This window comes from Grampus griseus (genome assembly GCF_964374135.1).
Source record: "Grampus griseus genome assembly, chromosome: 13".
Taxonomy (NCBI): Eukaryota; Metazoa; Chordata; class Mammalia; order Artiodactyla; family Delphinidae; genus Grampus; species Grampus griseus.
Window position 1 is genome coordinate 61610479 of NC_139007.1, and position 25138 is coordinate 61635616.

The window sequence follows — 25138 nt, forward strand, 5'->3', positions numbered from 1 at the left end:
CTATTGTTAATGTGTAGTGACCTTTTGTCCCCAGCAGTTGCATTCTTTGGGCCCTGTCGTTGATTTTCCTCATCCTGGCGCCTGTAGAGCCAGAGTGATCCCTTTTGTCCCATTGCCCTGACCATGTGCAGGGATACCCGCAGTGCAGGAGGTGGAAGCCACCGCTCTTCAGGTATCAGAAGGGCTGACCTCCCTGCCCGGCGCCAGCAGCTTGGTGGGGGCTGAGTGCAGAGCCTGTGTGTGCCGCGCACAAAGTCCTGACCTTTTCCCAGAGTTGGCCTGAGGCCTCGGGTGGGTAGTGACTGAGCTCCTTCTGAGATCAGATTTACTTGTCCCACTAGAGAGTGCTGGCAGAGCGGGTGGGAGAAACTACAAAACACTATTTCTGTTAAGTCTCAGAGGTTACAGGTGGAAACCAGAAAGAGAAAGAAAGGGACAGAGAGAAACAGGGTGGTCTCAGAAAAAACAAATCAGCTCACTCATCCATTTTACCCCACTGCCAGGAAACCCTGAAACCTTCTTTCTTTCCAACTGTTTGCTAATACAGTCCTACACTGTCTGAGTTACCATCAGGCCACTGTGACACTCCTGCTTTTTTCCCAAATTATGGAACTGTTTTTAGTTGCCCATGAGGCCCCTTGGGGGTACATGGTCATTCATTCACTGAACAGGTATCTACTACACCTGATGAAAACAGTCTGCTCTGATCGATGGTATGGTAGTAATGTCACTCTTGGTCCAGGCTCATCTCTCAGTGCAGAAGGCCCCAGAACAGCAGGATATTGCCAGGTCTGACAAACTCAAAGATATTCTTCAACCCCTAAAGTGGGTTGAACAGAACCCTAAAGAAAGGTTGATGCTTAGAACTATTCCATTTGAATCTTTGATGTAGGACTGAGGCCCCCAAATCTCCCGAGTTGTCCCCTGGTCCCACACCACACTAGTCTCACCAACAACCCTTCTCCAGTCTTCAGTAGAGGGGCTGAGGAAAGGACAGTTCAGAGTGGTTCTATAACTACAGCTCCCCAAAGCTCCTTGAACAGAGCACCTTTCCTTCACCATCCTGATCTCCTGGTGGTGGAGAAGAAAGCCATTCTCTTAGTTTGTTTTAACACAGTCAGTTTCTACAATCTCTTTTAGAGCAAAAGTCAATTCACACTCTCATAAGAAAGCTCTGAGTTCTCTTATTACAGGAACCGTCCTATGGCAAAAAAAAAAAAAAAAAAAAAAAAAGAAGAAGTCTTTTTGAAGTTGCTTTACCTTTTTCAGACCACAGGGATATTGTTTAGAAAATTGGTACTTTAATGCCCTAAATGATGTTCTTAAGGCCTGAAGAGGTAAAGGAGTTTCCCAGAGTGCTTTAATTACCAGCCAGGAGCATGCTTCTTGCAAAGTCCTAAGGGGCTGATTTACAGATGACTGTGCCTTACCAAGAAAGATTTGATACTTCAGTAACTACATCCTTTGATGGAAAGTGAGGAAATAATGACTTTAAAAAAAAATTCTTCTCTAGGAATAATTACATTGTAATGGGTTTCTAGAGAGTTAAAGAGAAACTAGTTCAGTACTCAATGTCTATGGCTGTCTATTTAGACCACACTAGAAAAAAATAATTTTAACCCATGTTTTATAGAACTGGATCTGGAGAACCTTCCAGATGATCAGAAACTCATGTTAGAAGTTAGAACATGAGAAAAAGAGATAGAAACAGACCACTATTGAACAGAAGGGCCCAGCAACTGATGTTCTCCAGGGTCCTGGAGTAACCTTTATGATCATTGGTAGTGAAAAGCCATACTTTTTTTTCTTTTGTCTGTAGTTTCTTTTTTTTTATTTGTCTTCTTTTCCCCCATCTCCTTGACCATTCCATACCAAACACACACACCCTTTTTTTCCCTTAGTTTTACTTCTTTTTTAAAAATCTTTTATTAAGGTATAGTTTATTTACAGTGGTGTGTTAATTTCAGATGTACAGCAAAGTGATTCATTTATACATATAGATATATTCTTTTTCAGATTCTTTTCCATTATAGGTTATTACAAGATATTTAATATAGTTCCCTGTCCTATACTGTTGGTCCTTGCTGTTTATGTATTTTATATATAGTAGTGTGTATCTGCTAATCCCAAACCCCTAATTTATCCCCCCACCTCCACTTTAACCTTTTCTATCTTTTACCCTCTGTATATCACTTTCTGGTTCTACCAATAACACCCGGAGCTAAAGGGGCTATTGGTGCCAGCTCCGTGCAGAAGAGAGCAGATAATTTGGAGGAGATGATCATAGCTGGCTTTTACTGAATGCCTACTTTGCGCCTGGCCTTGCGCTACATACTTTCCGCGAATGCTCTCACTTAGTCCTCTCAATTGTCCCAAGAGCTCAGTCTAATTTTTCCAACACCCTGGTTCTACTGAAAGATAGAGGCTATTTTGGTTTTTGTTTTGTTTCTGAAAACTCTAGTTCCAAAGATTGTAAAGGAAAAGTTCCCAAGACATGCCAACTTGAAGAAAATCAATGTAAGAGGCACATTTGTCCAATAGGTTAGAGATAAGAAACAACTGGGTAGGGCCTGTAAGAAATCTCAAGTAGATTTCTGTAACCAATCTTTTATTTGCACATTTGTGCTTTTGGAGGGAAAACGTGACTTTACCAACCATGTTAGTGGGGAAAAGTTCTGACCCTTCAATAATTTCAGGAAAACCAGTATATGGTTTAGGTCAAAAAGAGTACTTGATTTTGCAACACCAAGTATCCCTTCTGAGGTTTCCCAGAAATGCAGTGGCTATGCCCCACAGAATTTTCTTCTTATTTTTACCACAGAAACAATGGTGCTATTTCAGCATTCATTGTAACCTTGACCACTTGAGAGGTGCTCTAAGGAAGCTATCAAAGAAACGAGTACCTGTACTCAATGTAACATCACAAAAATGAAATACAGAATTTACATGCAAGATGAACACAGAGACAACTGTTAAATAAAACAAGGCATCGGTTATAATGGATAGAGGGACAAATGTGTAGAAGGACAAATGGAATAGTTAGACTTAATTGGGTCTTGTCAGGCAAAGATTTAGAGTATTTACTCTTATTTCAAATAAGTGAATTAATTTATTGATAAATTATTACTGGGGACAGGACCAGGTGAATACCAAAAGAAGCTGAGCATTCTGCACATCGGAATGATTTGCCCCAGGGTTTGAACTTTCCTTTCTTTAGGGACATTTCTGAAGAGTTCTGTCACTTTGCAACAACTTAGAAAGAAGGTCCTGTATAAAGATGTTGTGAAATTTATAGGTTTATATTTCCCTAGCAGAAGGACTGTGAATATAAATGACTAGGTAACCAAATCTACCATGTGGAAGTAAAGCCAAAGAAAGGAGCTGAGGCAGAAAACAGAAGATGCCTGGCCCACTGGAAACGTAGCTGTCCTCAACTTCATCTCTGGTCTATTACCCCAGGACAGAAATCAGCTGGGGACCAGATTTGGATTTCCCCACATGTATCGTACATACAAAAAAGTGACCCAAGTCATTTCCTTAACACTTGGAAACACTTTAAGGCTCTTTTTTCCCCCATTTCTAGCCAAGCTGTTTAGAAAGCACAGATGCAGCTGGCACTGTGATATTGTAAGCAGCCTTGCTAAATGACTCCAAAAGGAAAATATCCCTCCAATGTCTTGAGTAAATCTAGTCGTCTCCATTCACCAGTTTCACATCATTGTTCTCTGGTTCTTCAGATCCAAGATTTAGGTCAGAGACGGCAGAGTTGCTCCTGCGGTTATGTTTAAATCACATAGAAACTACTCTGATACTCTTCCATCACTACCCCGAATAGTTCCAGTGCAAGGCGTTGGCAATCACAAGGGATGGTATGGGTAAATCAAGTCACTTTTCATAAGGGATAAGGTAATTTTAGGAGTGTACAGTCTGGTTTGAGGAAACCATCCCATTACTGAAGGGAGACCGGACGTTCATCTAATTTTTAAAAAAATGTCTATGTGCACCACGTCGTTTCTCTCCAATCATCCTGAGAGAGGAAGACCTTCTTCAGCACTTCCTGGATGAAGGTTGTGGCAGAAATCTAAAGTCCAACCTGGTGGCTACAGTCATGACCACAGTGAATATGGCTTGAGGAACACAAGACATAATCCTGCCATGCGGAACAGTTATAGAAATAGGTGCTGGGGTGTCATAATTTTTCTTTCTTTCCTTCTGACTTGCCTCACGTAAATGTTTATGATACAGCCAGATATGGTTGCAGTCCATGAATCCAACAGAGTTCCTACTGCTTTATACAACACCCAGCCACACAGATAGCGTAGCGTAGTGTCAAGAGAGCATTCTCTAGAATCAGCCTGCCCTGGCTCAAGTCACTCTTCTAAAGCTTCATAGCATTTGAATCTTGAGCAAATTACTTTCGCAGGGGATCACGATTATACCTACCTCATCCTGGTTCTTGTAAGGATAAAATAAGGCATTTCATATAAAATGCTTAGTACCGTATTGGGTACATAAGCACTCAAAGGAAATGCCTAAGCTCAGGTCTGTGAGAATCCAGGGCTTATGCTGTCATTATTGGTAAAATTAGAAAGTGATCTTCTATGGATTGAATGTTTGTGTCCTCCCCAAAATCCTATCTCGAAACCCTAATCCAAATGTGGCGAGTAACTGGGTCATGAGAGTGGAGCCCTCATGAGATTATAAGAAGAGACCCGAGAGAGATGATCTCTCTCCACCACATGAGGATAGAGCAAGAAGGCAGCCTTGGGATAAGGGGCCTCACCTGCCCCCGACCATGCTGACACCCTGATTTCAGACTTTCAGACTCCAGAGCTGTGAGAAATAAATTTCTGTTGTTTAAGCCGCCCAGCCTGTCGTCAGCCTGAGCTAAGGCATGATCTAATTGAAATGGTTAATTTATCTCTAAAGTCCCTTAAAACCCTGGCATTACATGATTTGTCTTTCTTGGCTATCTAGGAGCAAGAACTTTTCCTAAGCTGCCAATTCACTAGGAACACGGTGCCACCTCACCTGAGAAAAGTGGTGAGAAGATTCTTGAAGTTTTAGAAGTCATTACAGCTAAACTTTAAAGAAATCCTATCAGCACGTAAAAGATAACAAAAATATAATCAACTATCCATGTTATCCTGGAGATATACAAACTCTATATAATATAGTTCATGATTTTTTGTTTGTTTTAAAAGGAGTTCTAGACATTGTCTTAATTGTCAAGATAATGAGAAAAAATGTAATGAAGAAAGTTGGTTTTCATCGTTATTAATAACAAACACTAATTGAGACCTGTTCTGTCCACAATTATATGTTAACACTACAGTTCACTGTGCTTTATGGTTAGTTATATATATGTTTGTTTCTCCACTAAATTTGTAAATAATTTTAAAGACAGGGACTATGGTTTGGTATATAAAGCGCTTAGCATGGGACACTCAGTAAATTATTAACCACTCAGTAAATGCAGAATGAATGAAGGAAGGAAGGATACATCACCAGGATTTTATGTTACAAAGTATGAAACAATGCAGTCTAAATTGAAAGACAAGCCAGAGCATCAAAGGCAAATAGTGATACAAGTAAAGTTATCTTACAGATAAATAAGATGGATGAGGCGCTGCTTTATTTAAATAAAAGAGGCAATTTGAAGTGGGGCACAAAGACTTCATGAAGAAAGTGGGACTTTTTTCAGATTAGGTGAATGGGAAACTCTTTCCCAATAAAGAGAAGAATAATGTGAACAATAACATATCAGTTTTCTATTGCTGCTGTAGCAAATTACCGCAAACTCAGTGGTTTAAAACAAGCACAAATGTTTTATCTTGTAGTTTTGGAGATTAGGAGTCTAAAATGGGTGCATTAGGCCAAAATCACAGTGTCTGCAGCTCTGCATTCCTTTCTGATGGCTCTAAAGAGAATCCAGCTTTTGCCTTTTTTTTTCTTTGAAAGGCTGCCCTCATTCCTTGGCTTGGGGGTTCCTTTCTGTCTTCAAAGCCAGCACTGGCTAGTTGAGTCTTTCTCGCATCCCGTCACTCTGACACTGACTCTCCTGCCCCCAGAATCCACATTTTAAAACCCTTGTGATTACACTGGGCCCATACAGGTAATCCAGAAGAGTCTCCCTATTTTATCACCAGCTGATTAGTAACCTTAATGCCATCTGCTACCTTAACTCCTCTTTGCCATGTAAACTAACATATTCACAGGTTCTAGGGATTAAGATGTGGACATCTTTGGGAGGCCATTATTCTGCCTACCATGCAAAATGTCACAGTGCATCTAGCATGTATGGGCAACAATGTGATTTCCATAGGAATTTTGAGTGTTAAATGTAAATTTGAGTGAGTTTACAGGACTAGGTCAGTGGCAACTTATTTTTGAAAACATTGAATGCCCAGCAAAGGGATTTGTACTGTTTCTTTAAGTAATAATTCTCTTTGTGTCGAATTAGTACTAATATCTGCCATCACTTTTTACTTGTTACACATTAGAAAATGACATGATTATAAGGTATGTCTAATTCACAATACCAAAACTTTTAAAGATAAATAAGACTTCACTGAACTTTTTTTAATGGTTTATGAGAGACTTGAAAAACACGTTTTAGAAGTAGCTCAATCAATTTACTCCTCAAACTTTGAAAGCAAAGAAGTAATAACAACATTAAAAAGGTATTTATTAAAAACCTAGTTATAGGTGGTTCTGGAGTTGACCCCGTATACTCTAATCCAGACACACAAACCTAAGAGCCGCAAGGTATGTGAACACATGCAAGTCAAAGGTAGGTATTTTTACCTTGCACTAAACAGGCAGCAGAACATGAATGTCAAAAACAAAGATGTATAAGAGGACAAAGAATGCAAGAAGTCTCATGATCAGACTGCAGAACGGATTCAGGGAGAAGGTCATGGAAGACAGAGAGTAGGAGGGCCCAGAGGTCCAGATGAGAAAATAGAGTGAGACCCATGGTAACGATATCTTAGAGACAGAAAGATTTGCAATCATTTTAGATATTTTATGGACTAGAAGGAGCAAATCTTAGAATTTAACTGTGGGATGGAAAAGAAAGTTACCACAATGAAACTCTTAGAGAATCTTTAGACGGTTAAGATCTCATACGTGCACCAATGTTGTCGATTACTCCAGCGTGCTAGGCTTTCTTTCATTGATGATACTGCTGTTATTCTTCTAGCAACACTACATATCAAAAAAGCGGGGTGGGGCAAACGTAAGGTAGATAGCTAGTGGGAAGCAGCCGCATAGCACAGGGAGATCAGCTCGGTGCTTTGTGACCACCTAGAGGGGTGGGATAGGGAGGGTGGGAGGAAGGGAGACACAAGAGGGAAGAGATAGGGAACATATGTATATGTATAACTGATTCACTTTGTTATAAAGCAGAAACTAACACACCATTGTAAAGCAATTATACCCCAATAAAGATGTTAAAAAAAAAGCGGGGTGGGGGAGGGGGTTCCGTTGGATCCCCTGTACCATACTACACAGAGAGTAGTATGTATTGTCTATACATTATACATCAAAAAGCTTCACCTTTACTTTTCACCCTTGATTCTCCTGCCATCACAGAGGAAAACAGGTTCTAAAATTACCTTAAAAATAACCATGATATATATTCATTTTTAATCCATTATCTTCCAGCTTTCCCTTTTTTTTTTTTTTTTAAGTTACTCCTGTAGATGACAGGAAAATAGGTGTTCATCACTGCAGCAAAGCGCTTAGCCTTAGAAAGAACCAGGGAAAACAACGGGAAAAAAATACAGCAAACTGTGTTTCCAATTACCAGCAGATGCTTCCATTTATTCTAAGCGTTCTTATTCAGTTAACTGTACAAATTTTTAATCATATAAACCTGGTAGTGTTCGAGCCTTGTGCTCTGGATTTGCTCTTGTCTTCCAGTTGATTTCACATGCCTTTTGCTTCTGGCATCACTTTCCCACGAATACCATGCCAGGAGCTGCATGACTTCCAGGTGATACATGGTAAAGAGCGCAGCCCATTGCAGAGTTTATTTATCTTTTGTGTTTTGTTTCGTATTTCGCCGAGGCTGTGAAACTACAGTACATCTCTCTGAGTCAGCAGCACCATGGGCCACTCGCTGGTTATAGTGCCATGAATGCCTACTTTCTTTTCTTCCATCTTTGCTTTGTGGAATCATCTGGTCACCATTCTTTCATGCATGGAATATTACAGTGGGAAAGATTACCAGGCTTCATCCAAAGACCGCTTTACATAGACTTTAATAAATCAAATGAAGGAGTAGGTCTTGGTGAGAATATCCCTGATGATGAAGATCAAAGACTCAGAGCCTTGCCTGTATTTCAGTCATTCTGAAAATAGCAATAGTAGTAGCCCAACAAAATGCTGGAAAGACAGAGGGTTGGCAAAATTGGCCTAAGTAAATTTTGTTTGACATTTGGTGAGGAAAGACTTTCAAAAATTACCATTTGGTTTTGAAGTTGACTCCATTGTATATATTCTTCATCACAGTGGCCAATACTGGATGTTCAACCTTATCTTTAAAGTTAATTTCTAAGGGAAAGAAATTAATGAAACAAAATTCGAAAGCCAAGCAGTGGTTCAATATCATGAATGTCCCTGCACATATAGCCCTTGCTCTTATATTGCAGTCCTGGTTGCTTATTTCCAGTTGAGAGTACTTATCCTGAGCCACTATTGATTGTTTTCAAAAGTCTTAACACATCTGTGGCCACCTAGAGGGGTGGGATAGGGAAGGTGGGAGGGAGACGCAAGAGGGAGGAGATATGGGGATATATGTATATGTATAGCTGATTCACTTTGTTATACAGCAGAAACTAACACACCATTGTAAAGCAATTATACTCCAATAAAGATGTTAAAAAAAAAAAGTCTTAACACATGTTCCCGTAAAGGTAGGCACTTCTGCTGCATTTTCTTTCATAAATAACTAACATGGAAGAGGCAGAAAATACCTGCCACATAGTAATCCTCTAGCCTTGCTACTCAGCGTGTGGACCGCAGACTAGCAGCCTTGTCATCCCCAGAGAACTTCATGGAAATGCAGGGTCTCAGGTCCCCAGCCAGACCTGCCCAAACAGAATCTGCATTTTAATAGGATCTCCGGGTGATCTGTTTGCACACTAACATCTGAAAAGCATTGCTCAAAACAGCATCTGAGAGACACCTTTTGGCATAGATGTTTTATGTAATTCATAATCACCAGGAGGTAATAAGTGAAAGAAAGAGGGAAAAATAAATAAAATTTGAAGAGGCAGTAGGATTACACTTCATACACATATAGTTGAAACTTCCTTCTTCCAAATTGACTTTGAACTCCGTAAACATAAACATAAATGAATGCCAAGGGGGAAAAATTGGTACTGTTAGAAGGTTTTATTCCTTACCATTTTCTCACTTTCCTTTTATGTTGTTTATACTAATAATATTTTTCTATCTTACTAGTTTATTTTGATTATATTAAGAGGGAAAAATCCTCACTCGGGCATTTCCCAGCAGGTCTTTGAAGATGTCTGGACAATCTCCCCTCCTGCCTCCTTGAGGTCTTCTCAGCCTGGGCTAATTCTTGAGAGCTTCCAGAATCCATGTATCTCACTTGCAAAATAAATGGTATAGACAATCTTATTTACAAAGCAGAAATAGAGACACAGACATAGAGAACAAAGGGGGAGGGGGGGATGAATTGGGAGACTGAGATTGACATATATACACTACTGATACTATATACAAAATACATAACTAATGAGAACCTACTGTATAGCTCAGGGAACTCTACTCAGTGCTCTGTGGTGACCTAAATGGGAAGGAACTCCAAAAAGGAGGGGATATATGTATACATGTAGCTGATTCACTTTGCTGTACAGCAGAAACTAACACAATACTGTAAAGCAACTGTACTCCGATAAAAATTTTTTTAAAAAAGAAGTAAAGCATATGTCAGACTGTTTTTAAGCCACTTTTGAAACACTGTATTTGGTTTTACATACTATACTAGCTTGAAAAACACTTGTCAATTAAACGGAGATGAGCTAGGAGCTGTCAAAATTATTAAAACGTTTGAGGAATATAGACCCCAAGCAAAAAATTGGAGGCCCGCATAACTTGTTTAGAGAAATGAGGCCGGGGGAGGCATAAGACGCATGGTCACTGCCACAGCACACGACACAGAGCTGTACAGCTCATGAACATCAAACATACCCATTAGTCACTGTGGTCTGAAATTGAAATTCCCGATCAAGGAAATCGATACAGAACACTAAATAACCCATGGTAAAGCAGGGTTGCAGGCTTACCCCCTAGACAGGATTCATGACCGTTATCACACCTCCAAAATGCAGTTACAGTGAACATTTATCCTACTGGGACCCTTCTTTTAACACATACTTTGTCCTTTATCTGTCTACTATCATTCACGCGTCAATCGCTTTGCCCACCTTTCCTCACCTTTGTACCATTAAATCCCTCACTATCTCTCCCATGGGGCCACTCTCCAATACTCTCTCCAATACCCCTGTCTCTGATTTCCTCTACTCCTCCATCCTCATGGGGAACATGAATTTCCAAAGCGGTACCTAACTCAAGGATGGGGGGTTTGACTTGTCAGTTTTCTTATAGATCCCAGGAAAGTAGAGCCAAAATTTGAGTTTAGATAAATTGTCAATTATGATTTCTTAGCTTAAAAACAATCACTCAAAAATTTTACAGCACACTAGTGCTTACGAATCACTCACATTTTAATCTTATTTTACTCTTAGAAGATCCCCATGTGATAGATGAGGTCGTTACTGCTATCATACCCATTTATAAATAAATCTCTTACGTTTGAGGCAAAGCTCAGTGGTGAACTGAGACTGAAGTACAGTTTTTATAACCCTAAGATAAGTTGTCTTGAAGGACTTCTTGGAGATTTCATCATTGTAGCTATTTTTTTAAGAAGGTGACATGCCCTCAAACATGAAATTATGAAAAATGTACTCTACCACCACTTACAATCTTTGACAATCAGAAATATTTCTGAAATCCCAGGAAGGTTTCAGCCAGAGGATGCCATCATCACACAGCAAAGCATCAGGTGTTTAGTCCTGGAAAGAACAGCAGGGAGGAGGAACCAGATGGAGAAAATCAACTCTTCCAGCCATTTTTTCTTTTTTTTTTTTTTCCCAGTACGCGGGCCTCTCACTGTTGTGGCCTCTCCCGTTGCGGAGCACAGGCTCCGGACGCGCAGGCTCAGCGGCCGTGGCTCACGGGCCCAGCCGCTCCGTGGCATGTGGGATCTTCACGGTATGGGGCACGAACCCGTGTCCCCTGCATTGGCAGGTGGACTCTCAACCCCTGCGCCACCAGGGAAGCCCCTTCCAGCCATTCTGTTCTCAACCCTTGTGTTATTGGACTCATTTGTTGTGGGTTAACTGTCAGAGACAGTAAACAGCATTAGTTAGATATCTGAGAGCCAGGATAGAGATCTGATGCCAGCTCAAACTCTGATTTCTCTCTTCAAATGTCCAAAGAAAAGTAATAGAAGACCTAACCCACAGTGAAAATCAGAATCGAGGTGAGGGAGGCCAGACAGGTCCCAGTGCCTGAGAAAGGACCCAAGGGCTGGTACAAGAGGTTCTCTCCTCTGCTGTTGCTCTAGCTGTTAATACATATTTGCAGAGTGAATAAGGGAATAATTGGTTGTAGTTTAGAAACCTGTTGTGAAATCAAACCATGAATCTGTCAGCTCAGCCCCCTTCTACTTTCCCCCACCTCGCCTTTTCTCATCTTGCCCCACCACTCTCCTCCCTTTCCACGTGACAAGGGAAATATGTGCTGCCTTCTATGGTCGGTCTGTAGACCAAGTCCTTTTCCCTGCTTGCTGGCATGATTCCTTGAGATTAGTGAAGGCCAGTTATTACATTTCTATTTCTCCTGAAGGACACTGTAAATTGTTTGAGCTTCTTCTACTTAGACTACATTAAACAAAGTTGAAAGACCGGTTTTTCCTCCCTTGCTCGTTTTGAATTTCATTTGAATTGCATTTGTGAAACCTCGGGTGGTCATGTGTGTGTGTGTGTGTGTTTACACATCCGTATTTGAACTGATGGAGAGAAAAGGCCAGGACAAAATGAATAAACTCCCACGATAGTTTGAAATTTTTCTTTAAATATAGAAACAGGATGAGGGTTAATAAGCATTTAAGGGCTTCCCTGGTGGCACAGTGGTTGAGAGTCTGCCTGCCGATGCAGGGGACACAGGTTCGTGCCCCGGTCAGGGAAGATCCCACGTGCCGCAGAGCAGCTGGGCCTGTGAGCCATGGCCGCTGGGCCTGCGCGTCTGGAGCCTGTGCTCCGCAACGGGAGAGGCCACAACAGTGAGAGGCCCTAGTACCGCAAAAAAATAAGTATTTAAAATACTTGCAAAATATCTGAGTGAGAATACTTTAATTAATTAAAGTGACGTTTTGTGAAAATCTATTGCTAGACTCAAAATAATCTAAAATTGAAAGGAATGTGTATTTCTAAGTTTCCATTTTTAAAAAATGTACATTCTCTAAAATGATTAGAAATATTTAATATTGTTAATATTTTCTTTTAAAAATCATATATAATAAGGGCTTATCTGCCTAGCCATAAGTCCACAAGATTTTTACATAGCCCCCAGAACACTAGAAATTCTTCAAGATAATCCAGGTTCTATAACATTATGTCTTCAAATCTTTTTTCTTGGTCATATACTTCAGCATTGTGGTTATCAGTTCTTTCCTTTATAGCTGCAAACACACAGCAAAGTATTTTTGATAGAATTAGGTATCCATTGGAACAAGTGGTTTTGACTTTGTTAGTTCTCATTACATTTCCTTCACACAAGAAGAGGACTACGCTATTTCCCTCTTACCGGGATGTTAGGTTGACTCACAATGCCTGAAAAAAAATGCAATTATTTTGAAAGTCCATTTTAAATTTCCTATTTGTAGCACATTAGTTACAAATATTAAGACTTATAAGAATCTTACAAGTCACAGAGTCACATAGACCTCTTTGCTCCATGAGTCCTCAGGGCACAGAACTTCCCCATCAGCCCCTTCTCCCCATCCCTAGTATAATAATAGGTGAAAGATGTTCACTGAGTAAGGGAAAAATCATAGGTTTACAGACATGCTCTTCTAAAGTAACTGTCTTTAAGACAAAAGAGATGCCAGCCTACAGAATGGAACAAAGCCACCTTTCAGAGAATTTGTGAGGGATAGCAATATTAGTCCAACAAGTGCTAGCATCTCATCGGTTTATCCCACTCTCTTGAACCTGCAGTTGAGCCAAAATTCTCCTGAGCCAAGCTTTCTCGCAAGATTTCCTGTACTTCCTGTTTCTATGTGAGCCAGAAATACCATGAGAATGACCTTCCTTGTGGTATTTCTGCACTTCTACCCTGGAGTGAAGATAATCCCATGTTGGGGAGAATTTTTGGTTTTAATCATGCAATATTTTTAATTTTCAAATATCCAGATGAAGGAGATTCCTCTTTGAGAATGAAAATTTAAGATGGTATTTGCTTGGCCCTAATTCATTTCCACGAGGAAGTATTCATGTTCAGTGATTCAACGTTTTGCAACTTCTCTAAGATATTTTTACGAGGAAATATGTAAGACAATATAGAAAATACAGTGGAAGCTCATATCCTTGGATTTTTTAAGAAAGCCATTCTTGAAGAAATACGTGCAATGAAGAGTTATATTCTTAATACATTAGCGTATGTGACATATTATACCATATACTTGTTTTCTTTGTTCTTAACCCCTTTGTTCTGAGGGTCAGGATATCCTGATGCAAAGTACTATTGCAAAATAACTGAACAAAAATAAAAATAGTCAAACACTTAGGAAACTCTTCGGTTGTTATGTCAAGGAAGTTTGTGACTGAGGAGTGAGTATAAGACATTATTCAGGAAATATGCTAATAGAGTACAACAGCCTACATGTGCTTATTAAATAAAAGTGTCTCAATTCTAGAGAGCCTGAATGCCTCCATTCTGATGGAAGGGTAAGATAAGAATTGGGAGGGCTGTCAAAAGTGGTGAAACTGTCAGACTGAGGCTTAAATCCCTTCATCCCTTATAAAGAGGGAAGTTTAAAAAGGCACATCTTTCTCATAAGTGGATCATTGATTATTCCCTAGTTGGGTTGTATGAATATCTGGTTGTTAATAGGAAGAGCTGTTTGATCGATATTTTAATCATGAAACTCACAAGAAGCAGTGTCTTAAATGTCTTTTATTGTTGTGTTTTATCCTTAAAGGATGTTGACCCTTCTTCGCCTATTAGGAAAGACAGTAGGTTTGCCAGTGTACTTTTTCCATCCAGAAAAAAGAAAAGCCACTTAATTCAGTGTGGAAAACTAAACTCCTTAACCATGGGTTTAGGGGAATAATAATAACAACAACAACAAAATTACAGTAGCCTTTGCTAGTTTCAACTTTTAAAGTAAGGGCAATGAAAATAATACACACCCTACAATGGTCTTTCTCCTCTCCTCCAAGTCCCCTCTGCTCTCCCCTAAAGAAACATCAGATGATTGTGTGATAAAACAGCCCCAAAAAGAATGTAGAGCAGAAGCAACAGATTGTACATCAGCAAAATAAAATGCCAAGCAAAATAATGCACTTTGCAATACGGAGACAAGAAAAGGAGAGAAAGATGGGATTGTTACAATGGCCTCCCCAAGAAAATAGGAGCTATTCACGTGAATAGCACAAGTTCAAATTGTTCCTACAAACCCAATTTGCTGGCAAAAGTACCAAATATAATAGCATCCCACTTTTGTTTGTGTCCAGGGCTTTGCACACTAGCTCCAGGGGCCATCCCTTTCTGTTGCACGGGTTCTGACTTCTAGGGTAAGTGTCTCCAGCTCTGAGCCTCAGGATCCAAGACACATGGACCGCGATCGTCCTCAACTGAACCACTGTCAGGTGGGGGGAGCAGTTTGTGGCCAAAATACTATGTCCACAGCGCTCTGTCTCTGGAAAGTGAACCTTCAACACTTTCTTTTCACTGTCATTTATGCCCCCAACAAAGCTAGTTTAAAATTATTATTAAAGGAAATTACTAGTCCTTTGAAATGAGTTTTTAACCATGCCCAGCTATTTGTCCAGACTCTGCAACTGCACCGCACGTTTGCACGAGGACCTTGATGCTTCCCCAATTCACTTCTTTCACAGTTAGCTTTGGAATGTGATTCAGTGTTATTTCCCTTCCAGCTGAAGGGCAGCTGAGGTTACAAAGGGATTTGACTAATAGGCCAAAACCCAGTTAAGTTTGCTGAAAAGCAAGTGACAGTGAAGGGGGAGGGGTGTGGAGGAGGGGAGTGTGTGAACCGTGGTGCCCAGGACCAACCCAAGAGCCTTCTGAAGAGCCCCAGTCCAGCGCACACTGTGGTGAGAGGGTAAGGTGGCCCCCAGCCAGACCTTCCGGAGAGAAGCAGCTGCGATGCTGAGCTTCCCCTGTTTTCTCCTTGATGCTTGCAGGGCTGGAGCCAGGGAAGCGTCTAGGTTTCCTGCACCACAGGGGTGACTCCTTACCTGACACCTTCAGGTAACTGGTCTCTGGAGGACCCCCTGGGAGGCTGGCAAAGGGGCGCCGCCCCACATCTTTGCCTGAAGTCTCTGAGGGCTAAACAAGCCACTTGACAAACTTTGACAAGCACCAAAAGAGACTCGAGAACAAATAAATCAGAAGAGAGAAAAAGCGAAGGCTAAAGCCTCCATGGCCTTTTTCCCCCCTGCTGTCGTTCCAGCTGTAGCCTGGGATTAATTAAGTGCTGCAAAGTCAGTGCCTGAGAGAGAAGGGGGAAAAAAAATGCTTTCTCTCTCTAAGGCAGGAGGACAGGAACCGTTCTCACCAGTGAGAAACCTTGGGAAGTGAGTCGCTCTCATCGTCAGTGTTTGTGGAGGGACTGGAGGGACAGGGCTTTGCCAGGCTGGAGGAGGCTTGCCTTTCCGAAGCTGGAGAGGATTTTCCGGGGGTTCGCCTTCCCCTGCCTGGGAAGAATTTCCCCTCTGGTAGCAGCCGCAGCAGCAGCGCGACCTCCTCTTCTGGAGACCAGGGCAGAATGCCTGTGCTCGAGCGCTATTTCCACTCGGCAGAGCTGGGCAGAAGGTGGACGGCCCCAGAAGGTGTGCTGCCCTCCTCCCTGGGCAGCCGGCCGGTGTGCCAGCAGGGGCCGCTGCCCTGGGACTTGCCAGAGATGATCAGGATGGTAAAGCTGGTTTGGAAATCCAAAAGTGAGCTGCAGGCGACCAAACAGAGAGGCATTCTGGAGAATGAAGATGCTCTCCACAGCTTTCCAGGTAAATCAGCTGTGGGAGGTGTGAAAGGTACCAGGGCCAAGTCTCATGACTTTCAGTCCCTTTCTTGGAGAGCCCACGAAATAAAAATGGGAAAAGGAAGGAAGACAAACTGCAGCATAGGGCCCGAGGGCTGTGGTTAATGAACGTTTGCTCTATTATAGAAATGCATCTTAAAATTAAGAGCGATGTGGGAGTAGGAGCATGAACAGACAGACAATCAAGAAACCTGGGATCTGGGCTTAGCTTGTCACTTGTTTGCCCTGTGGCTTAAACAAGTGAAATTTCCTAAGTTTCAGTCTCCATAGGGAGGAGGGGATGAAATTGCGTGCTCTTTAAGTTGGGTGTCTGTCCTGCCTCTGCAATTTCTTATTGACAAGACAGTTACCTCTGAGAGAATATTCTTCTTGGGTTGCTTTTTTGTAATGCTTTATAGAAAGTAAAATATATTTTCTCATTTTAAACTGTGGAACTACAGCATGTATAAATCTTCCCAGGACTGAGTTTGGCCTGGTTGTTTTTTATGTCATGAGAAAGTTGATAAACTTCCTTGCCTCAGTTTTCCCTTTTGACAAATGACAATAATACAGATTTCTCCATTGATATCAGGAAAAATCAACTCACAGATCTGGAAATGATGGTTCATAGGAGCTTTGTTATGTTATAAGAATGTGCTGTGTTTGGGACAGTTGAGCACTTTGCTGTGTTTTTAACAGGGGGTACCACACCACAAACATACCTAGGATCCCTGTGGAGGATGGGACTCCGATAACTCCGTACACTAAGAATATAGGATGCACTCTTCCTTAGGGGAATATGTTGGTAGATATTTGGAAAGTGATGGTTTGCTTTAGAAGAACGAATGTGAGCATGTGTTTATGCATTTGAAGTTTTGGCTAGCCCTATGCACGGAATCCTGACATGCCATTGTTGGTGAGAGATGGGGACCTAGATGGAAAAGCAATACCAAAAAGTACCTCTCTTTTTTTCTCGTGGAAAAAGACTAGGAAATCAAAACTCGGCTAATCTTGTTTTTAATCATTTATGCAGAAACCTTTTTTAAGTTGCCTGATGATCTAAAATGAACATTATTAAAAAATAATGCTCTGGGCAAGAAAAAAAAAGATTGGAAAGGAATTAAAAAAACAACAGTATTGGTCTCTAGTAAACAACGAATACTTAGGAAAGAGAAGGAAACCAATGAGACTGACGTTTATGTGGCATTTGGGAGATGGATGCCCAGGGAAATGGGTCCTGGTCAGAAAAAATGAGGTAATGCTAAAGCCATCCCATATTTCATGTGAGTACAAGAAAAATGGAAAAACCCACCTGGGCAGAAAACTTAACTGTGACACTTCAACTTCTACTGCTCTGGTTTGTTTCAGTATATTAAATGATTAAAATGCATGTTTCAAATTACACTTTTGGTAAAACTACTTAATTTAACAGATGTTAGCATGTCTGTAGAGATATGTGTGTATTATTCTTTATATTATATACTAGCAGGTGTCTAATTCCTGAAAAAGCAATACTACGGAGAGAAAACAAAACCCCTATAACTTTTTGTCACTTAAAAGCTACATTTTTCTGGATGTTATGAAGTTGAGCTAACTGAGTCTTAATGTGCCCCTGGACCCCTGCCTCACCCTTTGTGGAATATATCTCAGCAGCCATGCTGCTTCCCAGGGAGACTGCCCCTGCTTTGTTGGTCCCTTCATCCTGCCTTCCAGGAGGCCAAGCTCTATTTCAACACCTCCCCACAAGCTATCTGTTTACCTTCTCTTCTTCCTTCCCTGCCTCCCCAGCCTCAAGGAGATGAGGGGCTCACACTTTCTAACATGGACATAAAGCCATTATCGTTCATATACGCAGCATGGGGCCATATGTTGAAACCTCAAAGGCAAGTTGCTTCACTTTCCAAATTGTCTTATTGTTTCTCTCTTCTTGTTGCTGAGGCTGCATTTCCTCCTCACATCAAGTTTTTGTGCCATTCTCACCGTAACAGCGTGATGGTGAGGGTAGAATATTTCCAAAAGCCTGGAATCTTTCCACTTTTAGAAGGAGATGGTTTAAACTGTCTTCATTTTGAGTACAGGGGTGTAAGTAGAAAACACCAAGACACATGGTGGTCTCTCGCTCTTTCCCTCCCTCCCTCCCGCCCTCCCTGCCTCCCTCTCTTTCTGGAATCTGACCCTTGCCTCAGAATCCTCGAACAATTTATGCTTTGACGACATGGGACAGTTTACTATTCATCACCATGCATCAATTGGTGCCCTACCTCTGAGCCTTGCCTTATGCTTAGAATGTCTTTTTTTGGCTTGGGCCATTGAAAATTTTTATTCAAATACAAAGTCCAGCTCAGGCATCCCTTTCTCTGTATTGACTTTTCTGATCTCCATCCCCATCCCCAAATCTTCTCCCACAGTCATTTATTCCCTCTCCTTTGCTCTCTTTGCCTGTAGGAACTTAACATCTTACACTTACAGCACACAATTTTTTGCCATGCTAGTAACTAAAAACAGGAACATTAAATACTATAACATTCTATGTATATTTCAACTGCTTGTGATAACAGATAAATGAGTTTACATTTCTAAAAACCATGAACTTGCAGAACTTCTGAAGAGAACCAACAGTCCAGAGAACTTTAGAGACGGATGTCACCGTTCTTAATAAGTTGAATTTAACTTTAAAAGTTCTAGCTTTTTTTTTCCTTAGTGAAGGGCATCATTATTTGTACTCATACTCCTTAGTCAAGACTGGAACTTTGTTTCTCATAAGGGAAATAGAAAAGTGTTCTGAGATTTTGCTTAGGTAATAAAGGGAGAGAGCAAAAGGATTTATGGAAAAATAAATGCATACATATGTATTCATGAGAGAGGTTTAAGATGAAATATACTGAACTGAGTGATGGAAGACAGACAGGAACAGAGTCCCCTGAAGAGAGCAAGGACGAGCTAGGGAGGAGGAAGTGGGAACATCTTTGCTGGAGACTAAAGCGACTTTTAAAGCAATAGGTTGGAGGAGGGAATGGGGGATGATAGGAGGAAGAGAGGCTCTTCAAAGTCACACCTCCGGGTGCATGCGTCTAAGCGTGCCCCCAGGAGCTGGACATGGGCAGAGGCACTGTTTGCCCTGGAGAGGGACTCTGGAACGTATCGGCATGCCCAAAGTTGGAGTGTCAGCTCAGTTCATTACCCCTTACCCAAGTATTTAATTGTATTAATACTCACATCATTTTCCCTCTATGAAGCAAACAAAGGATGGTCTAACTGTCTAGTTAACACAAACGAGGCGAATAATGAGCTAGAGACTAAACAACTTGTCCAGACCTTGACATTGTGTCAGAACCAGACCATCTCAGTCATCCAAGTCTAATCCACAGAACTGACATGATTGAGGCACAAGCTGGGTAATTTCAATTTAAACCAAGATATTGTTTTACTGATTACATGTAGCTGGACAAACACGGAGGCTGTGGATGCAATATAAGCCTTGGTCAAAGCAGAAAAATAATATTACCATGGAAAATAAGTCAAAGAATTGTGCCTCCTTTACATTTTTAAACTCATTCTGTGGGCTTTAGTTTTAGGTCCAAGTTTCCAGTGCTGAGAAGATTCCCAGGGGGAGATTATCCATCTATTACCAATAGAAAATAAGCTTCAAAGCATGGTGGTCAGAGCGTGCCCAGAAGTGGGGAGTGAGGAGAGGGAAGAAGGATGGGGAATAAATAAACGGTTTCTTAAATGCTCTGAGTGCAAATATTATTCTAATTGTTATTCTAGTCAGCAACCTAAGACTAGACATCCCCTAGCAGGACTTGGTCTTAGTTGAATAAATAATTTGACTTCAGAATTCAACCAAATACCTGCAAACTCTGCAGCTGTGGAACTTACCATTCATTTTGGTATCTCTGGTCTAAATTTTACATTATGTTTTACTTATTTATTAAGCTTGTTTCCATTTCAATAGCCTTTGGTTACAGAAATGTATAAAACACACACCTCCCTCAAAAGAAAAAAGCATTCATTTTCCCCATAGCCATTGTAACTTGTCCTGTCTTCAAGAAGAATAAAAATGTCAGAAATTTGCTTTATACTGAACCCTAAAAATCAAACAGCTTCGGAAGGGAAAATCTCTGAAACAATTCACTGATTCCAGAACTATACAATTCAGATTGACAAAGAGGCTATTTTTAAATATCTCAAGTGTCAAGCATGATATAAATTAAATATGTTGAAGACTGAACACTTTTATTATTATAAATCAAGGAGCATTTATTAGACGTGTAGTGTATACCACGGACTGTGGTAGGCACCAAAGATTCAGGGAGCAATCAAACTTAATAAGAAGAGAACAATTATGAATTTATGAATCAGAATTCTATCTAGAACTTCAGTGTGAAAACAAGCATTTGTTAGTTTCAACTTCTATGTCAACTGAAAGTACTGGCTATAAAAATTGGCCAGTAAAATTCAAAAACACTAGTAAAAACTTCAAGCGCACTTTCAAATACTCCTCAATATTAATGATTTCATTCAAAGCAGGACAAATTGCTTTGATCAAAGAATCAATTAGTCTTAACAGTAGATAACTTGACATTAATTCAAAGCATTTTTCTATGTTCTTGTAGACATTAGCCTCCACTCATCCTGTAGCTATACTAGATAATAACCATCGACAAGTCAATCCATTCTTTAAATGTGAATGCAAATTTGAGTGAAAACTGGGACACGTCATCACTCCTTGAACTAAACCTGTGCTTCACCAGACCTCCTAGTTTTCATAAATGGCATCACTCCTGCAGAAACCCAGATTCAAAACTGCTCCCTCGTACTTCCCAGTTCATGTGGATTACATAAACCTTCACTTGTTCATTTAAAAAAAAACAAAAACAAAAAACCGCTCCCACCAGTTCTCCAATTCCATAGAATAGGTTAAGAGTGTCGTTGGCAGAGTTGAGATTTTTTTAATTTTAAGTCCTGCCTCTCTCTTATGGACTGTGTGAACTGTGCAAATTACTTCACCTCTCTGTGCCTCTGTTTCCCCTTCTTTTAAAAAACGGGGGAATAACAGCAGCACCTTTGCAAAAGGTGAGTATTAAGTGAGATAATACAAAACAGTGCCTAAAAAAGAGCCTACATCCTACCACAGGCTCAGCAAGTGCTCACTAGCATAATTACTGATACCGCTGCTATTTCCTCAACAACTTACTCACATTCATTGCTTTCTTTCTATTCAGTTACATGGCCCTTAGCCAAACCTCATGTTGTTTGGTCTAATCTTCCAATAGCCTCCAACTCCAGTACTCTCTCCACCCCTCTTCTTTCTCCTCCATCATTTAGATCAATAACATCAAAAGAAAAATCAGAATAGATCTCCCCCCTCTTCAGAATCCTTCAATGATTTTTCCATTGTCTGTAGAGAAAATCCAAATTCTACCATCCTGCATTCAAAGCACTCCACACTCTGAAACTAGCTAACTTTTACCATCTGATTTGTCACTTATATTCCACCCGGATAGGACAAGCATCCCACAGCTTCCTACGTGCTTTCTGCTCATTGTTGCCAATGCCTAAAATTACTTCCCTCCATGTCCCCAACTTCTGCCATCTTTTAAGACCTCACTCACACGCCGTTCCCCACACAAAGCCCTTCTGAGATTACCGAGGAAGGGTGTGCCTTTCTCTTCTGAAGTCTTACAGAATTTTCTTTGTATTTATTTCACAGGCAAACCACTTTATTTTATTATAATTAATATACATTTGCTTCCTCCCCTCCTAGACTTTCAGCTTTTTGAGAATCTGGAGAAAATTCTCTTTTCTTTGTGTTCTCCCTATCATCTTCCACATGTCAGCCACTCAATACACTTTGATAAGTGAAAAAAAGAAAATTATCAGAAGGAATAAAATAGCTTATGAGTTGCCATTAAATGCATGAATGAACATTCTTTTCTAGGCACGATTACTTAAGAATATAAATTCTATTTCTTGCTTTTAATGGAGTCATTTTTAAACTTATATTCTGGCAGAAGATCAGTATTAGTCATTACGGCTTTTAAAGTAAAAGAAAAGAATACACAAGAGTGGATGTCAGAACCATTTAAAAGGTATAAAGTATGTGCAAAACTAATACGAGACAGTTCTCTCTTCATATAGAAGAGTTGTCACTTACTGATAATTACCAAATTTTAGAGTAATGCATGTAAATTATGCCTGCTTTTATATACTTTTAAAATAATTACTCTGTTCATAAATCTTGGAACATTTTACATCAACTAAAGTTTCAAAAGTTGCTTCTTTTACAGATAACAGTCTGTATATTCCTCAATGTAATTTCAAAAATAGAATGCGGAAGGTGTGTGTTTACCCGGCTCTACAAATGAGCTTTTGGGGGCATGGAGCTGAATAGAGGATGTTATTCCCATGTCCCCTGCTCTTTGCCTGGAAACAGCTTCTCTTTTCTTTTTTCTTATTTTTTTTAACAAGACTGGTTTCACTGAGCAGCAAAGCATTGACTTTTGCATCTAATTTCTAAAAGGAAAACGTTAGAAGCTTTATTGTTAAAAGACCAAAAGCAACTCAAAGTGTGTGCCCTCTCCTATTATCTGATATTTTCTCTCTTTAATTATCAGTCTACTTCATAATACATAGTAGTGCGTATCACCATATCAAAAATATGATAGGGAGCAAAGTTCAAAGTACTTGTGATTTAATACAATGCTCTAGCCTAGATGTACACACAATGTAGACCTTATTCTTTGTTTTTCTGTTTATCTCTCTCTGCCTTTCCATGGATTTCTATTTAGAATTGACTTCCATCTCCAAAATGTTAAGAGATCACCCCAAGGGTTTGGATTTGTATCTGTGCACTTGTCTCAGATTTCCTCAAAATACAAAATTATCAGAGACCCTTCCTTCAGAGTACTTCTCCTCACCTAAAATATCCACATGGCATGATATTTTATAGATTATAAAGCAAGCCCCTGTCCTGAACATTTTGTTATTCTTGGGCTCTCACACAGTGCTAAGGGAACACGACAGTCTGTATCATTAGTAACAAGATAAAACCTAAAAGTCAACCTTGTATGCAATTGGAAGGCATACTTGACAAAGGCAAAGCAGGGTTTAGCTGTGTATGGCCTTAAAAGGAGTCCAAGCGTCCAGGACTACTTCAGAAAGACAAAATCCCTAGAAAGAAAAGGACAGATTTCAAGAGAGATTGAGTAGGATGCGGTTGCACGTACCCGGTAGTAGAAATTGAAAGGTGAAGAATCCAGAAAATTGTAAAGTAAAATGACGGTGAGAGATATAATGGGAATGAATGTAAAACTTTAGTCAGGGTATTTTAAAAGAAAATTCAATAACCAAGGGTAATAGGACATATAATGTAATCGTTAGAACTTTTCCCATTAAATCTCCAGATGTTCCTCGACCTCTGGAATTAAAGCCAAAGCACAAGATTCTCTTTCTTGCTTCCTTCTCCATCTCTTTTTTGGATGGCACAGAAATCTACAGACTTGATGAGCACTTAGGAAAACCCAAAGACATACTCATTTAGAGGATCTGTGACAAAAAATGTATTCAGAAAAGTAAATAGAACTTGCTGAAGAAAATGATTGAGAAAGAAAAGAGTAGGAGACAGGTGGGGCCAAGCATAGAGCACCAAGGAGAAGGAAGTGAGGTGAGGACACTGCGAAGAAAGTGGATCCAAGTGTAAGAAGAGGAATCAAAAACACATACAGAAATGAAGAGGAAACAGTTAAAAACATCTGTCACAGGGATCTCAGATTCCCACACTCAAATGTACAGTACATGTAGCCTGTTTCTTTTCTTCAACTAATCAAAGCTTCCTTGAACCCACCCTAATGAGGGGTAAGAAAATTTGAACTCGCTAGTTAACGAGGTGGTGGTCAGTCTCTTCTGGATTAAATGACTTCTTTTGGATAAATACTTTCCTTCCTCTTGCTCCTCTCCAAGGTACTATCTGGTGAATGTGTCTTGGGCTCCCGCACTCTCAACTGAATGTTTCGACCACACGCAACATAAAGTGCCGGTGGGCTCTGCCTTTGCTTCTCTTCCCACAGTTCTTCAGGGTGTCAGGAGTAGATGGCCTTACTCTGTGCCATATCCTCTTTTCCAGAAAGAAGCCTCAATGTGGAAGGGACAAGAAACCGTATCCACAGCCTACCTCTCAATGTTAATGAGACCTGACAAATGACTGTAGAGAGTCTCTTTATCTTTCCACAAAGACCAGTTATTAAGATCATTGTTCTGCTACAAACTCTCTCTCTCTCTCTCTTTCTCTCTCTCTCTCTCAATCTCTCTCTCTCTCACACACACACACACACACACACACACACAAATGAAAACAAACAAAAATGAAAACCCTTACTCTGAAGATGAAATTATGAATATTGACTCACTCTCCTTTCCTTCTTGCTATAGCATTCCTAATCATCCCTAATGGTTGCCTCTGGTGGGACGGATGGGGAAGATACACACAAGAGAGGGCAAAAGAAAAATCACGTGGATATATTTCCAAAAACATGCTCTCCGTTATCCACTGGTTGTGCTACCATGTGCTGAGCCCTGTACTTGAGTACCGCATGCTCAATATTATTTATTTTAGTTACATTCCCATGCATGTGCCGAACCCAATCATTCTCCGCTTTCTACTCCCTCTTTCACGTTTTCCAAAAATATGCATGTGCATTTCAGTAACCATCTCAGGACTCTGACACTGAAAAGTTCAGGTGAATGATCGTAATGCACAAAGCAGGATGTGTACAAGTC

At 40.4% G+C, this 25138-nt stretch overlaps 1 protein-coding gene across 6 annotated transcripts in view; it reads left to right on the plus strand.

Moving 5' to 3' along the window:
* PDE7B (phosphodiesterase 7B) overlaps nucleotides 1–25138 on the plus strand; it is a gene marked incomplete at its 5' end in the record, with an annotated part of 337157 nt that overhangs the window by 171033 nt on the left and 140986 nt on the right. For 3 of the 6 annotated variants that reach the window (XR_014297604.1, XR_014297605.1, XM_082668855.1), the window contains one exon: nucleotides 16109–16346. The exons of the other annotated variants lie outside the window; for them this stretch is intronic. Coding sequence is in view for 1 of the 3 variants with exons in the window: in XM_082668855.1 (XP_082524981.1) it covers nucleotides 16109–16346 (238 nt within the window). Of the gene's footprint in view, nucleotides 1–16108; nucleotides 16347–25138 lie in introns of those variants that run through there. 6 annotated transcript variants of the gene reach the window in all.